Source organism: Chiloscyllium punctatum, chromosome 3, assembly GCF_047496795.1.
Source record: "Chiloscyllium punctatum isolate Juve2018m chromosome 3, sChiPun1.3, whole genome shotgun sequence".
Taxonomy (NCBI): Eukaryota; Metazoa; Chordata; class Chondrichthyes; order Orectolobiformes; family Hemiscylliidae; genus Chiloscyllium; species Chiloscyllium punctatum.
This window is the reverse complement of record NC_092741.1, coordinates 41,914,357-41,931,159: the sequence shown is the minus strand read 5'-3', so window position 1 is coordinate 41,931,159 and position 16,803 is coordinate 41,914,357. Positions and strand designations below refer to the sequence as shown.

General features: G+C 39.3%; 1 protein-coding gene across 7 annotated transcripts in view; it reads right to left on the bottom strand.

Moving 5' to 3' along the window:
- Positions 1-917: 917 nt before the first annotated feature.
- wasf1 (WASP family member 1) overlaps positions 918-16,803 on the bottom strand; it is a 123,085-nt gene continuing 107,199 nt past the window's right edge. For 6 of the 7 annotated variants that reach the window (XM_072552015.1, XM_072552042.1, XM_072552032.1 and 3 more), the window contains 5 exons: positions 12,222-12,336; positions 11,279-11,448; positions 9,148-9,339; positions 6,488-7,116; positions 918-1,881 (listed from right to left, as the gene is read on the bottom strand). In XM_072552015.1, coding sequence (XP_072408116.1) covers positions 1,724-1,881; positions 6,488-7,116; positions 9,148-9,339; positions 11,279-11,448; positions 12,222-12,336 — 1,264 coding nt within the window. In that variant the 3' untranslated portion in view covers positions 918-1,723. The remainder of the gene's footprint in view (positions 1,882-6,487; positions 7,117-9,147; positions 9,340-11,278; positions 11,449-12,221; positions 12,337-16,803) is intronic. The other variant, XM_072552073.1, reaches the window with a different exon arrangement.

Below are 16,803 nucleotides of genomic sequence, written 5' to 3'. Positions count from 1 at the left end.
TCATGTTGAAATTTCTTACTGTAATTTTTAATTCCACTTGCGATATCGTTAGGCCTACTCTCTGCAGTTTGCAGGCATTATTCCAATTCCTACTTTTTATGCAGAGAGTAAGATGACAAAAATAATGGAAATAGCTAAAAGCACATTTATTTAGAAAATTTCATGTTTAACATACCTGCACTTTGTTTATAAACTTCATATGCTTTTATAATATGTTTCTCTACTGACATTGCCCTTCTGAGTAGGAAACATGGTAAGTACTAGAAGCTGAGAGCTTCAGCAACGATAAACAGTGATCATGCTCGCAAAGTTGCACTGGCGTTCTGATTCTTATACTTACCAATATTCAGCACTTATTTCATAGGATAATCTAGAATAAGCAAAATTGGCAGCCAGTCCATCAACTAGGGAGGGTCAAATTCAAATTGAATTCTCTAATATTGTAGCTGCAGCACCACTCCATCATCTTCAACCTCTTACATCACTCCAAAAAAAGTAGGATGGCCCAGAAAGAACTTTATACATTTTTGAAAGTCTTTAAAAATCAGTGGCAATATGTTCAGTTACAGCTACATTTTGAAAATTCAATAGCTGGATGCAATAGACAGACTACATATTAATCCATACATTATAACATACCTTTTAGCAGCATCTTAGATGAAAGACTGTCCTTCCTTTTTAATGCTATTTCCAGACTGACTAACCTCAAAGGTAGCTGGGTCAATTTTAAATTGAATAAATTTAGGCCAGCATGTTTCATTACTTTATTTAACCTCAGTTAAAACACATTAGTAAAATAATATTTGAAGCAAACTTCTGAATTATCACGTGATCAATAAAACAGGAACCAGAACTACATCCCAAAAAAATTAGAAAGGTCTCTGGATTTTGAAGTGCAATGTAGTCACTTGAAAAGCTGATTTCAAACAAATTTTGATTTATTATTAAATACAGCAAATACCAGGAAAACTGTTATTTTTGTATCACTTGCAGTTAAATAGGTAATGCAATGTCTTCTAATCAGTAGTTTTCACAGATGAACACAATGTGCAGGCAAAATAGTACATTCAACCAAAAAGAAGTCTTATTTAAAATATTAATATTGGAGTAAGGCAAGTCACCACAATGTATCAATGACTTCTATTTATTACAGGCAGTCCATTTACTCATGATGGAATATTAGTGCATATGGTTGATAAACAGTTCTAATTTAGGCAATGTTTTCTACAAGGGTGTGTTGTCTCTTCACATCTGAAACAACTATAGTGCAAGACCTAGCTTACAAATAGCATTTCTAATGTGCTTTATTGTATAAATCAGAGCTGCTCTTCAACTTTGGGTACAAATATTTTCTCTCAAAGTCCAGTGCACTCAGATAAAGCACAAGATTCTGAAAATGGGATCTGTAGAGTAGTACAGTGACCCATTTTTAATACTTAGTGGTTTGTTTTTGTTCTATAAACATACAAAACAAATCTCTCCACAGAACTGTGACCAACACAAGAACACCTAGCTTGAATTTTAAAAAAACGATGCAAGGTGAAATGAACCAAAAATGACTCTCCATCTCAGCAAACTATCAAGTGTACCAGTTAATGCTGTAGTCTTACAAATACAAAAACAATTCCCCCCTCCCCCCAACTATGAAATGTGGATGCATTCCTATGGAGTGCCCCAATGAATGTCAAAGCAAACTCCACAGTGCACAAGTTAGTCTGTTGCACTATTCCAGCCAGTCCACCTCATCAAATTCAGAATCATCCTCAGAGTCACTGTACTCCACTGCAATACGTCGAGAGAGAATGGTCGCCACATCATTTCCAACTTGTTCATGCTTTGCCTCCTGTTCACGTTGCTCTTCAACCTTGCGAAGTTGAATGCCTATCAAAGAATAAGATACAGATTTTTCAAATACCTAATTATGCCAATAATTTATTCTTCTATTAAGTTTTTATTAGCTGAGAATGCTGTGTATTTTGAAATACTGAAGAAAGCATTAGATTTTGTCTAATCTAAAATGTAAACTTACTCCACAGCATTTATAGTAATAAAGTTTCAGACATACAATTTGATAGTAAATTGCTATTATAGAATAATAGCATTTTCCATCTGAATTAAGTTCAAGATACAATCAATATGCCTGGCTTCACCTATTTCATTATACATCCATAAATATAAATTTAAGAGAAAAAACCCTACAAATGTACCCATAAACTTGAATATTTTGTTTTTCAGGTTTCCACACAAATAGAAGAAATGCTAGTGGCCATTAATTAGGGTAAAAATGAGTGCACAAAAAGCCATGCTGGCTCACTTCATGTGCAATACACTCAACTGATGTCCAAGCACTGCTCCTGCTAAGCTGCATTGGTGCACAGCTTTGCAGCAGCCCAAAATGTATTACACAAATATTGTTTTTTGATAAAATTAAAGGGACAGTGTGCTGAAAAAACTGTGCAAAGCAGCGACATTTTAAAGAGAACATTGTTTCCAACACATAGATATACCACCATCCCATCCCTGATACATGCACAAAGTAACCAGTTGAATTAATGAGCAATCATTTTTGATCATCCTGATTGAGGGAAGCAGAGCAAGAATACAATTGCAAATCAAGTACGTCAACTATAACATGCCTTTACTCAAATCAGGAATGAAGATGACACGGTAAAGATCTTTAATTGAAGCACAGTCTTCCAGCGACAGTTAAAATCCCAAAACACAGTGAATAACATCTTGAAACCTTTTTACTCCCTGTGTTGTGTCTCTTGAAATCTGGAATGGAAAGTGACATTGTGCACTACTCTGCAATCTGACCTATTGTTAAAATAGGAATGTGAACAAATATTTAATATTGCTGAAAAAGAGACTCGTGATGCTCAATTTTTTATCAAATATTTATCAGAACAAATGCAAAAATGTTGATTGCATGCCACGTTGACTTTAATCAGTCGAAATAATGTCAGTGGAGAAAGCAATGGAGAATTTTTGCCAATACTTTTGTGTAATTCAAAAATGGCACAAGCCTTGAACATATTCCTTTTATTTATAGGTAACAGCCAGGAATGTATGCATCTTTTAGCAGTTGCGTAAATGAGCCATATTATGATCGGAACAAATCTTAAATTACTTTTAGTTAACCTATTGGTGCACTTAGGATTGTTCAAGAAAGTGTTGCCCAGTCATGGAATCAAATCTAACAGTAGATGTTCTGCTCGGACTTTAGCACAAATGGCCTAGTTAAGTATGAGTTGGTATGAGTTAGTCATTGGACCTGCAGCATACAAAGCTCACATCACATCAGCACTGCATCTTGCACATGATGTCGCTCACTTGTGTAGCAGGCAGCATTTTGGACTGACAACTGTATCCTATTAGCAGAAAATGATACCTATATCATCACCATCTAGTAGCAGTGTGAAACAACTGTAAACTGGTTTTTCAAATTTTTGATCAATGAATATTTACAACTATCAAAATATGTACAATTTTTAAAAACATTAATATATTTTGATTTTTTAAAAAATATTACAAGCACAAAACCATACAGTTCAAAATACAAAACACAAAAAGTAAAAAACCCAACCTGCCCTCATGTACAAAAGTTGAAAGGTATATAGAAAAATATATAATAAAAAAATCCCAACTAACTATTTAACTAAATAAATAATAACCAACAAACTAATAGATAGTAATAACTCAACTCAACCAAATAAGACACTCATACATTCGCTGTTCCTCCTCCTGGATATTGGAGTTGTAAAACACAATTGTAACAGCTATATAAAAGCCCTTGTTAATGTGGCAGATAAATCTGTGCCCAGGCATTCTAAAAAGGGCTGCCATATCTTATAAAAATTCTCAATTTTGTGGTGTATGATACTGGTGAGAAAATCCAAGGGGATATGATCCATTACAATCTTCTCACTTTGGCCCACCCCTCCTCACAACCCTCAGATTGGTATAACAGAGTAAAATCTCTGAAATGCCACATTAATCTTTTTGGAGTCACATGTTAGGTTCCCAGACCCTTCCCTAATTGCTGTAACTGCTTGAGGGACACTCCTTTTCCTGGTGAGATATGCTAAGTATTTGCCTGGCCTGTCACCATACTCACATAACCTTTGCTTTGCAATGCTAAATTGCCCTTAGTGTTAGGTGAAGGGGTAAATGTAGGAGAATGGGGTCTGGGTGGGTTGCGCTTTGGCGGGTCGGTGTGGACTTGTTAGGCTGAAGGGCCTGTTTCCACACTGTAACTAATCTAATCTAATCTAGCTAGAGCCACAACACAAACAAGCAGAAAAGAAAGAAAATACGCCATGGAATAGCAATATGAATAAAGAAATTCTTTTTTAAAAAAAAAGAAAAAAGGAGTAAATACCCCTCCCTTCCTTTGGTGTAACAACTTAGAAATTGAAAGTACACATCTCAACCGCCACCAAACATAGTTTAAACCAGATTATCAATTAAAAAAAGGAAAAGAAAGTCCCAACTGGACTTGCTCTGTTTTTAAAGAAAAAAAACAAAGAAATACACAAACAACACTGCTATTTGTATATACTAAATTGTTCAGATTAGGTTAATTTTTCCACAAAGTCTCTTGCCTTCTCTGATGTGTCAAGGAGATGTACAGATCCATTTAAGGCAAACCAAAGCACTGCCGGATACCTCGGAGTTCTGGAACCCAAGCTTCCTCAGTCTTCTCTTGACACCGTCATGGGATTTTCTTTTCTGGATCGCCACCACTGAAGTCCTGAAAGAACATGACCTTACAGCCCTCATAAATTAGGGCCTTCAGATCCTTCCCCTGGATTCTGGAAGCTTCCACAATTCTCTCCTTATCTCTATAATGATGAAACTGCACTAAGAGAGGGCAAGGACATTGGCCCAGACTTGATCTCTGCGACGTGACCCAGTGAGCCCTCTCCATCTTCAAGCCTCTCATTCCAGCCTTCAAGTTAAGGAACTTTGGCAACCAGTCCTCAATCAAATTCCACCGGCTGCTCACCTTCCTTACCCTCCGGTAGACCAATGACCCGAATATTCTTTCTCCTGCCCTGTTCTCAAGATCATCCACTTGGTCACGCAAATTATAGACCTGCATCTCCAGGGTTGGATCCTATCCTTGGAGGAACTGTGACTCTATGTTCAATTTCATCCATCCTCTTTTCCAGGTCTCCCAGCTGCTGTTCATGCTTCTGCAGCATGATAGAGATCGGGGCCAGCTTCTCCTCTATCTGCTTACCCAACATCTCTTGAGATTTCGTGAGCACCTTCACCATGGCCTAGTAGGTAATAGAGTCCGAGGATTCTGCAGGCTAGGCCGCGGGCCCGGTGTCAGATGCCCCTCCTCCCTTCTTCAGCATCTCTGGATGGCAAAAATGCAGGTAAGTTGATTTTTCAGTTTCCAGGACTCCACGGCCTTTCCAGAGTCCCAGGATATCGTAATAGTCCAGGTTGGGTGGGTTAGAAATTCATCCCGCTTGTGCTGCAGTGCAGAGCTCTGCAACATGATCCCCCTAGATCGCCGCCATCTTGGATCCCCCCATTAAAAACATTTTAATGCAGCTTTTGACAGCACATTCATTCTTGGTCTCATATTACAGAAAGGTTGCAGAAAGACAAGAGGAACGCAATAAGTTAATTTCTGAATTTAGACAGCCAGATTTATAAGGAGAGGAGGAGTGGGAGACCATAAATGATATCTTTAAGATTTTTAAATAAATGGATAAGAGAGATTCAGAAAGGACTCTTTCAAGGATTTTAAAAAAAAGTTTAATATTAAAAACATGAAAGTACATTTAAGGATCTGGTGTAGACAACCCCAATGTGATGGGTGAACATGACTAATTGTTAATATAGGAGCAGAGGTTTAGATGAGCACAGGTATATGTTGCATGGTAGACAGGAGAGTATTAGAATAATTAGGTCTAAAGGTACCAAAAGTATGAATTAAGGGCTGCAGCAAACGAGCTGAGGCATGGTCAAACTAAGCCAAAATAACGGAAGTGGAAGTAGGTAAACATACAATGTGTTCAGAACATCTTCTCAGAGTAAAATACAATTCCATCAGTCAGCTGCCAGAGATACAGATGGAAAGAGAGGGGGATCAGGAACCATAATTTATGGCAGAGCCCAAGGACAACTGCCACAAGTCTTCCCAGTATTTAATGGAGGAAAGCTCTGATTATCAAATATTGAATGCTGGATAAGCAGTATGTTACATCAGAGAGAAGAGCTGGTGGGAATTAGAGCAGAGGCTTTTCAGTGTTCACATGTAACCTGATGTGCTTTGGGATGAAGCCACCATAAGTAGCATGCAGATAAAAATAGAAGGTGCCAAAAACATAACTCGATGACCACACGTATAAAACTCATTATAAAGAGACTTGGCTAGTTATTCACATTTCCAAATACGCTGACATAACAATCCATTTTCAAAATATTGTAAAAAATGTCACTTTCACCTGAGTGTACATGGACTCACCCTTGCGTATTGCTTCAAGCAAAACACTTCGAGCATCACTGATCACTGGCAGAGAAGATGGATGCCGTTTGGTTTCAGATCCTGGATGTGCTTGAGAAGGAGATGATGGTGGGACTGAAGGAACAGGAGGTCTAGAACCAAAAGTTGGTGGAGGAGGGGGTCCAGGTGGTGGTGGGACAGGTCCTCCAAGAAGTGGAGAAAAGGATCGTGGTCCAGATGGGGGAGGTGGTGGTGGTGGAGGTGGTGGTGGTGGTGGCGGAGGAAGTCCCTGTCCTTCATTTGTCTGAGCTGGAAAGGTTGTCATCATATCAACCCCAGGTGCTGTGACAGAAACTGGAAGGGAAGGTTTGATTAATGGAGGGGCCACAGGAGGAGCAGCTGGATGAAGTACCCCAGGGGCAATCTGAAGAGGTGTAGCTGGTGGAACAGATACCATTGGCTGTGGCAGTGGAGGAGCAATTGGAGGTGTTGAGGTGGCTTTGACTGAAACTCCTGACACAGTAGCAGGAAGTGGTGGTGGTGGTGGTGGCAGTGGGGGAGGGGGAGGTGGAATAGCTGGACTCACAAAAACTGTTGCCTTGCTTGTTGCCGGTGACCTAAGTCGATGATCCATTACATCAGAGTTCGAACTGAAAAGAAAACCCAATTTCTTTTTAACACAAATATCTATAACACTTAAACCAAATATACAAAGGAAAAGGCAATTTACTCAACTTGCCAAATACTCAAAATTTACACCATTTGTCAATTTGTCAAACACACAAATATTTATGAACCACACGCAGGAATAAAATAAAGCAATGAAGTTGATCTGTGACATCAACACAAGCTTGTAAAGAATAAGGTTCTATCTGCAGCCATACAAATTAAAAATAGAAGTTTCCATGAAGCTGCTATCCTTATGCTTTCAAATAAACATTCCAGTCAAAGGAAGATGGTGAATGCCAATGCTACCAGGTGGACTATTAATGAACAAAATAGTAAACTTATTGAGAAAATATTAGTTCTTAAAAGTTGGATTGAGGATGAAGTACAGAAGTATAAGATTAACAGCGTTAAAATTTTAGATTAGAATGGCTCTCATCTTTGATATCATCTTCCTATTCAAGTCACAATGGTACAGGTTTAACATGATCTAAATAGAGGATAGGTGTGCAGATTGATTGAAATAGAAATCAAAAGAACTGTCAATGCTGTTAATCAGAAACAAAATCCAAAACAGAAATTGTTGGAAAAGCTCAGCAGTCTGGCAGCACCTGGGGAGAGAAATCAGTGTTAATGTTTTGGGTCCAGTGAACCTTCCTCAGAACTGATGGTGGCTAGAAAAATGTTTGTTTATATGCAGAAAGGTAGGGAGGGAGGTAAGAAACAAATGAGATGTGGGGATAGAGCCCAAAGCAAGAGAAGGACAGTTGGTCAGACAAAGGATTGGATAACAATCTGGCAAGGAGGGCGAATAGCTATTATTGGGGACTGTTTGTGGCCAACAGTAGGTTGTATGTAACAACAGACTATGTGACAACAAGGCCTGGTGTGCAGGGTTAAGGGCAAGGAAATGGGAGAACTCAACCTTAAAGTTATTGAACTCGATATTGAATCCAGAAGGAGAAAGTGAGGGTAGGGTGGAAGTTGGAAGTGAAATTGATAAACTTTTCCAAGTCTGGATGAGAGGGGGAAGCAGCACCAATGATATCGATATGTCGGTGAAAGAAGCTAGAATGTTCCACATACTCTCAAAGAGACAGGCATAATGGAGGCCCATGTGGGTACCCATGACCATCCCTCTGCCCTGAAGAAACTGGGAGGAGGTAAAAGAGAAATTGTTCAGGTGGGGATGATCTCGGCCAGGTGGAGGAGGGTGGTTGGGAATGAGGACAGTGCAGGCCTTTGTTCCAGGAAAATGTGGAGTGCCCTGAAACCATCCTCGTGGGGGATGGATGTGTAAAGGATTTGCACTTCCATGGTAAAGAGGCTGTGGCTACAGCCTGCAAATTGGAAATTCTGAAATTGGCATAAAGCGTCAGAGGAATCCCAGATCGGAGTAGGCAAGGACTGGACCAGGCAGAAAAGACTGAGTCAAGGTAGGAAGAGAGGAGTTCTGTGGGGCAGGAGCAGGCAGAAACAATGGGTCTGCCCGGTCAGTTTTGTTTTGTGGATTTGGGGAAGGAAATGGAAATGCGCTGGACAGGTTTGGGATACTAACAGCTCGGAGGCAGTGGTGGGGGAAGAGATCACTAGATGAAATGAGGCTGGTGACCATTATTGACACAATGGCCTGGTGTTCCACTGTGGGGTCGTGATCCAGAGGGAGGTAGGAGGTAGTATATGAGCGCTGATGCTCAGCCTCTGCCTATAACAGCAACAGATTGAAATAAGATCTGACATAACAGCTTACAAATTAACAACAGGAATGGAATTAGAAGACATTGAGGTACAGCTGGATATTCAGTGCCTATATGAAAACTGACATCATGCTTTCAGATCATGTTGCCAATGACAGCCTACAGATACAAAGTAGGAATAGGTCGCTGATAGATTCATGGAGTAATAGTTCAGCACCAGGAAGGGAAGCCATTGTATCAAAACATTGCAAAGCGCTGGGTTACAAGCTCATTTAATTCTTAAGTCAGTTTTCAAAGATAAACAGGAATTTTAGTTACCCAAAGGCAGGTGGCACAGCCTTCATGTCAACTGTTGTTTGTACTGGTGGAGGTGGGGGTGGTTCATGCGGTCTTGAAACAAATAATTTGTCACTCGTTCCACCAGGATGTTCACTAATGTGTCTAAAAGGTACTGTGGACTGTACAAGGTGGTCAAGATGGTCATCCAGGTGATCAACACAGGGTTCCATCCTCAAAGAAAAAGCAAAATTATTTTCTAATACATTGTTATAAAGCAGAGGTTGACCGCCCTCTAAGAGCTAAAACCGAAACAACCAAAAAGAGGAACACCTCACCCTATAATCTGTAAAAGTGTGAGAAAAGTGGTGTAACCTGCTCTTCAACAACTTCTAGTAGTTAAATAAAATAAATCCCTGACACTCACTTTGAAATCAACAAGTAACAATTTATTTATCTAACTCTAACAGTGAACAAATTAACTAAATTAGTAACAAACCGAATAAATCCCTTCTAACTACTAACTCTTAGCGAAAACAAGATTCTAATGGTATGCTGTTCCAAGAAATACAACTCCCATGCATATACAGAATAAACAGAATTTAGTCTGTCGCAAAATTATAGCCAGGTTACGTGAATTCTAGAATGTTCTGCGTCTTCTTCAGTCATTGCTTCTGTCAGGAATGCCTTTTCCTCCACTGTTATTATTTAGATGGCACTTTCTCTAAGACATAGATGATTGTGAGAGCCAGTGATTCTCTCTTGAGAGCTAAGGGCTGTTAGCTTTGATAGGTGGCAGCTTGCTCTGGTGTCTTTGTCCAACTGCCCCCTTCTTTTTTCACCCTTGATCACATATCAGTATTTCTTACAAGAGGATTGGCCCTATGTTGTCAAAACCATCAGATTTAAATTTAATCGATTTTTGGTATCTAAGTGCCTGGTTCAAAGTGATTAACTAAATTCAAAAAACTGTTGTCTTGGTAAAAACAGCTACTTGGCCTGCTGACTCTATGGCCTTTTGATACAAATGGTTCAGTTCAGGCTTTCTATGTACTTGCATTTTACATTTATAAGCACAGAAAAAAAGCACCATCTTTTACAGGGGCCACACAATGCTGTCACCAACCCCCATCCCAGCATTTTACAATTTTACAAACAAACATCAAATTCTAACTTGCTGCCTGCCAATTTACAATTACTGTACCCAACTTCGCAACAATATGCATCATCATTTAGCAATTCATTATTCACAGATTGACCAATTGATAGATTTGCCAATGTTTGTATAAAGAAACAAATAAATCTTGGTAACAAAAATTTAGCATTTCATTCTATTAGAATAGACAGGAAGTAACAAAACATCTACAGAATCATGGAGCACAAAACAAGGGTAATACATCCCATTGTGCTAATTGCAGAATTATAAAGGTGTTAAAGAATAGGAGGTGGTCATTGAACCCACTGTATCTACATCAGCTCTTCAAATGAGGATTACTAACTGGTGTCAAACTCCTACATTTTCCCCATACCCTGTAAAGTATTTCTATCCAAATAACCATCCACCGCCCTCCTGAATGCCTCAATTGAACTGCTGTTATCACACTTCCAGGCAGTGCATTCCATACCCTAATTATTACCGTGTGAAAAATCTTTTTAGAATCGCTCATTTTATTATTTTGTAAATCATTGCAAATCTGTGTCTTCTAGTTCTTGATCCTCTGAACAATTTCTCTTGATCTATTCTATCCATCCTACTGATGATTATGAAAAATTATTTCTGATCTCCTCCTTTTATCCTTCTTCCCTCCAAGCAGAGAAGACCCAACTTCTTCAATCGATCCTCGTATCTGAAATCTCTCACGCCTGGAACCATAGCTGTACTTGGATATGGCTTGATGACACAGGCAATGCATTATGTCACAAGAATTTTTTTTAAAAAGATGTCAACAGTTTACGTCACAATATACACAGTGATTTTCATTCCGAAGGAGCATTGCCATATCAATGACTTTCCATACTTCAATCTGCATTCCGTTTTGCTTAACATGAGGCAAATCAAAACCTACAGTACAATACCCTAGACATACCTACTTTGTGCAACATTTTGATTTATATAAAAATATGCAAATTTTACATATGGATTCCAATTATTCAAAGTAACATTGAAACTAACCTTGGTTCAGGATACACTGGTGGCCCATTGATATTATCTCTGTGTTTCTGTGGAAAATCTCCATCAACTGCAAGCTCTAGACCTGGTGCCTGTTTCTCCCATACTTTCCGTCTATCCTGAGGTGCTCTAGGCATTTTGTCTGGTTCTCGATTACGATCTATTGGTTTCTGCTACAAAAGAAATTTGGTGACTGAGTGATATGTAGAGAATTGTGGAATTAAGGTCACATATTAGCGATGAGTCCAATAGTACATTTGGTTCTGATATAGCACCATAGTTTCATTCTCGTGTGATTTCACATTATAAGAAAATCTCATAATAGCACGCCATTTAAACTAATGGGACCGGATTTGCATTATAGCCAATAGAGGTAAGGAAAGCGTGTGTTCTACAAATAATGGTCTAAATTCTTCAATCACGTTGAAGAGACCCAGATTGTAGTAGAACCGACTCTAGGGTATTCCAAATGATTGTGAAGTGATCCAGGTCTAATGAAAAGTCTTGGATCTAATCCACTAACATTGTTCCTTATCCCAGATGCTTCATGACCTGGCGAGTATTCTTGCATTTAGTTTTTATTTCAAACTCCCAGTATCCTTTGCTTTGCAAAGGAATCTGGCTGTATAAAGATGAGGTACATATCTATTTTAAACATAGGTTTGCAAGAAGAATTTGGAGTGGCTGCACAGACAGAATGATATTTCAATAAAACCAAAAATTTACAGAGGTTTATTATAATTAAGGAAAAGAGCATTAAGATTCTTAAACTACACAAATTGAGAGGTGAAATAATAGGATTGTTTTGAATTGAATAAATTGAACTTATGTTCCTATTTCCTGCAAACATAGATAACTGTATAGTTTCGGCCTGCAAAGATTCTGTCAAAACATTTGAATAAATGCTAGTTACGTGTTAGAAAGTAAAATTTAAGTGAAAAATAACCTTTTGCTTCCTTTCCTTTCTCTTATCTTCAGTGTCCTGGAGCATTTTCTCTTTCCACAGATCAAAGAAATATGATGGATTTGTGTAGAACTTTAAGCCATCTTTACCATCATCTCTGCAGCAACACAATATTCAGAGTTAATGAGTATTATTTATTCAACATATAGAAAAAATGTGGCCCATCTAAGCCATGCAGTAAGCAGCTCTTCAGAATACACAATTAGCATTTTAAAACTTAAAGCACACTTTTATTCAAAAAAACCCAGAGGAATTTACAGTCTTTCAGGCCACAATTCAGCTAATTGGACATACTTTGGCTGTCAAGAAGCTATCTAGACCAGACTCTCATTCCAGCTTTTGATCCATAACATCATTTCAAAAATATATCTGTCCAAGTTATTTTTAAATGTTGAAGTTTTCTACTTTTCAGACTGTTTCAGAGTTCTCAGGATGCAGCTAAAATCAGAGCATAAACTTAAGAGTTAGATGAGTAAAGGAAGTTGGTGAAGGTGGTGCTCCTTTTACAATTTTGTCAGCCTCCAGGACATGAATTAAAAACTGCACAAGAGCGTGAATAGGAGCACAGCTCTAAACACCAGCTCCTAAATTCCACCTGAGAAAATTAAAAGGGACAGCACAGGGAAATGATTAGCTGCTGAATATTTTGTTCATTTATCTTTTAGCATCCAGAATATTTGTATGGTTTTATGAGTGCACTTCTGGCAAAGTTTCCAAACAATGATAAAGCTTATTAAGAGTATAAAATTTATTAATTATAAAATTCATTTTAAAAGCTTACTTAAGGTACAATGAAGATGGCAGGGCAGATGATGTTGTGATTGGGGGACATGGGTGCTTCTTGTCGCTGGTGAATTCCAGTTCAAAGACATCTTCAGTAAGAGTCTGTGACTGCAAGAACGTTGACTCAAAGTTTATGAGGATGCCAAGTGCAGACACTGCAACACATTAGAGAGGGGGAAAACTGCCTGGATACTTTATTCTCGGAGGTGATCACACCACTTCGGATAGGGTCTTCTGCTTGGGTCAGTGGTCAAGCCAGGACACAGCGAGTCAGGTATGACAGGGAATGGAGTTGGAGGACCACAGCCTTCACAGATTAGAGGTGCCTGCAGCCTGTATGTATGAAAGCAGTCACTGCAGGGTAAATGAGTGAATTGACCATTGCACCATGCTACAGGAAGCCATTCCAGCAGGGAAGTATTAATAGGATTGTGGTGACTGTAGTGGATAGCATAGTCAGCAAAATAAGTATGGTTCACTGCAGCCAGAAGCAAATATCTAGATGAGTGTATTGCCTGCCTAGAGAACATGACCCTGCTTTGAGTTGAAGAGGAACTCGCAGAAGGATGGATAAGAATCCAGTTGTTGTGATCTATGTAGGTATTAACAACACAGGTAGAGCTAGGAAATAGCTTCTGCTAAGGGTGTCTGAGCAGATAGGTGCTAAATAAAAAAGCAGATGCCTGAACCATAAGCAATTGACATTGTGTAAAGAAAATTAGAGAGATGAATCTGTGATTCAAAAATTGGTCTGGGGGGGTGCTGGGGTTTGATTACTGGGATACTGACATCAGGGCTGAGGAAAGTGGGAGCAGTCTCCGCCCAAACTGTGCTGGGACCAGTGTCCTAAGTAAATTGTATAACTAGGACTGCAGAGAGGACTGGTAAATTGTGGGGAGAAAAAAAAATCAAGTAAAAGATGTTATGGTAAAGCAAAAGAAAACAGAGAAGCAAAGCAATTTTGGTAATGATAACCACAATCTTACAGGAAGGGATAGAGCATAAAAACACAACAGTGCGTCAGCGGATATGGTCAGAAATAGAAAAAAATTATAAATAAAAAGCTCAAGGATCTGTACCTCAATGTATGCACCAATTATAACAAAAGGGATGAACTGTCAGCACAGTTAGCCTAATGTGTATGACTTTATGGGCATTACAGAGATACGGTTGAAAGGTTATCAAGACTGAAATTTTGGAATGACAGAAACAGAAGGAAATTTAGTGTGATAGCACCGTTCGTCAAGGTTGACACTTGTCCAGCACGGAGAGATGACTTTAAATTCAAAGATCATGATGTAGAATAGGTCAGGGTATAGACAATGAAATTATAAAGATAACAGGTAACATTGGAGGAGTTTATAAGCCACCTAATTGTAGTTACACTGTAGGACAGACCGTACAGGGAACAATAGCTAAGGCACGTAAGAAATGCACTACAATCATCATGGATTATCTTAATCCACATATATATTGGGAGAATCAGACCACCATCAGCCTGGAAAATTAAAAAATTAGTTGAAAAAGTGCATTCAGCACACATTCTTAAAATTATATTGTCTGGAGCTAACTAGTGAGAAGGTTATCCTAGATCTGGCAATGTCTACTGAGACAGAATTAATCAATAATCTTATGATTAGGAGCCTCTAGGGAATGGTGATCCCATGGTATTCAGAATAAAAGGGAGAAAAGTGTGCATTCATGAATAGTGTCTCAAAGCTAAATCAAATAACAATGAGAAAATTAAGGCAGAGCTGGCTAAGGTGAACATGGAACCTATGTTAAATAGAATTGCAGTGGAGGGCTCTTGAGGTATCTAATAACATTCAGCAACAATTTATCCTTGTGAGAAAAATGCATCATCTGTAGCATAATAAGGAAGTTAAGGTTATTGAAAGAAACACTGAACTAACACTCCAGGGGCCCAGGATAATGCTCTGAACAAACAAAGCAAATCCCATCATGGTAGTTGATGGAAATTGAATTCAATCAATCAATAGTTGTAAAAATCCATTAGGTTCACCAAAATCCTTTAACAGAGGAAAGCGACCAACCCTACCAGCCCAGTTGACATGTCACTTCTGACCCACAGCAATTTGACAACTTTTTACCATCCTCGATAAATGCCCTAATAAGTCAGTTTAAGGGCAATTAGAGATGGGCAACAAATGCTGACAGGGCCAGCCACGCCTACATTCCATGATAGATTAAATAAAAAAGAAATGCACTGGATACATCTGCAAAAATTAATGGCAGGTCAGGGGTTTAGACAAAGAATAGGCAGAAAGCAAAATCTGAGAGAAAGCAAAACAGTAATAGAAAAACAGATAGTAAGAGTTTCTATGAGTATTCAAAAGGGAAAGGTGCAATTAAAGCTAGTGATGATCTTCTACAGTGTGTTTGGGCAATTGATAATGGAAAACAAAGAAACTGGGGAAGCCTTGATCAGGTATTTTGGGCCTAATCTCACCACATTTTGACAAAATGTTTGAGTTTTACGGATGGTTTCTCTCTGCACAGCCGATTTTGAGAAACTTACCATCATCCCAAACTCGCCTCATTAGCTATCTACCACTTCCCTATGGTGTCCCTTGCATTTAATGCTAGTCCAATTTTCATACTCACCATAGCTGGAAATAGTTGCCACTCCTGGTGTCAACATTCTCTCTAAAAGGTTGTTCTGCACCTGGTCAAGTACCATCAGTCCCTGTACCATTTGTGGCATTCACCACAGACATAACAGCTAAGGGGAATTTGCCCCCTACTTTGTGGCAGGCACCTGAAAGTATTGGTGGGTGGGGTGGTACAGAGAAATATAATAAAATGTCTTCTTCACATTAGGAGTGGCCACACCAGACTCTGCCAGCCTGATCAAAGGTTTAGTGCCATCTCAACTGTCTGGTGGTCAATAATCTGTCTGCTCTTCCATCATCTTCTCTATTACCACATGCTCACTCCATCTTTGCTACTGGACAAGTTGAACAGAAGGGTCTGTTTCCGTGCTGTACATCTCTATGACTCTATATCTCACCAAGACTCATGCTCAACCACTCCCACTACTGCGTGCAACTGTTTCTTCACTCACTCTTACCCAATGAACTCTCTCCGCACCGCCCCCCCCCCCCAACATGGCATGTTTCTCACTTGCTCAGGAGACCTCACCACCTTTGCTTCACCTTCAATAGCACTAAGTTGTGCCATCCATTTCATCATCAACAATCCCTCCCTTACTTGTATTCCAGGAAAAAACATTGGGAGAGAAAAAGGCAAGATGCATAATGGGTGCTGCTTGGTTCTCCAGCTCCTACTAGGAGTGGAAATCAGTTCTGATGAACCCCAAGAAAGGCTGAATGCCCGTAGACTGATACCAGAGGCTGTCCTTAATGTACTCAACTGGGTGAGCTGCCTTGTCTGAAAGGGTCTCCCTTGACTGACTGCTACTTTCTTTAGACTTTGAGACAATGGCTGTTGTTTGAAGGTAAAAACAATGACTGCAGATGCTGGAAACCAGATTCTGGATTAGTGGTGCTGGAAGAGCACAGCAGTTCAGGCAGCATCCGAGGAGCAGTAAGATCGACGTTTCGGCAAAAGCCCTTCATCAGGCTCTCTGCCTTTATTCCTGATGAAGGGCTTTTGCCTGAAACGTCGATTTTACTGCTCCTTGGATGCTGCCTGAACTGCTGTGCTCTTCCAGCACCACTAATCCAGAATGTTGTTTGAAGGTTACGCACTCTTGTTTCCATATATGCCACTGGCATATGGTGTAGGTATGAAACTGACT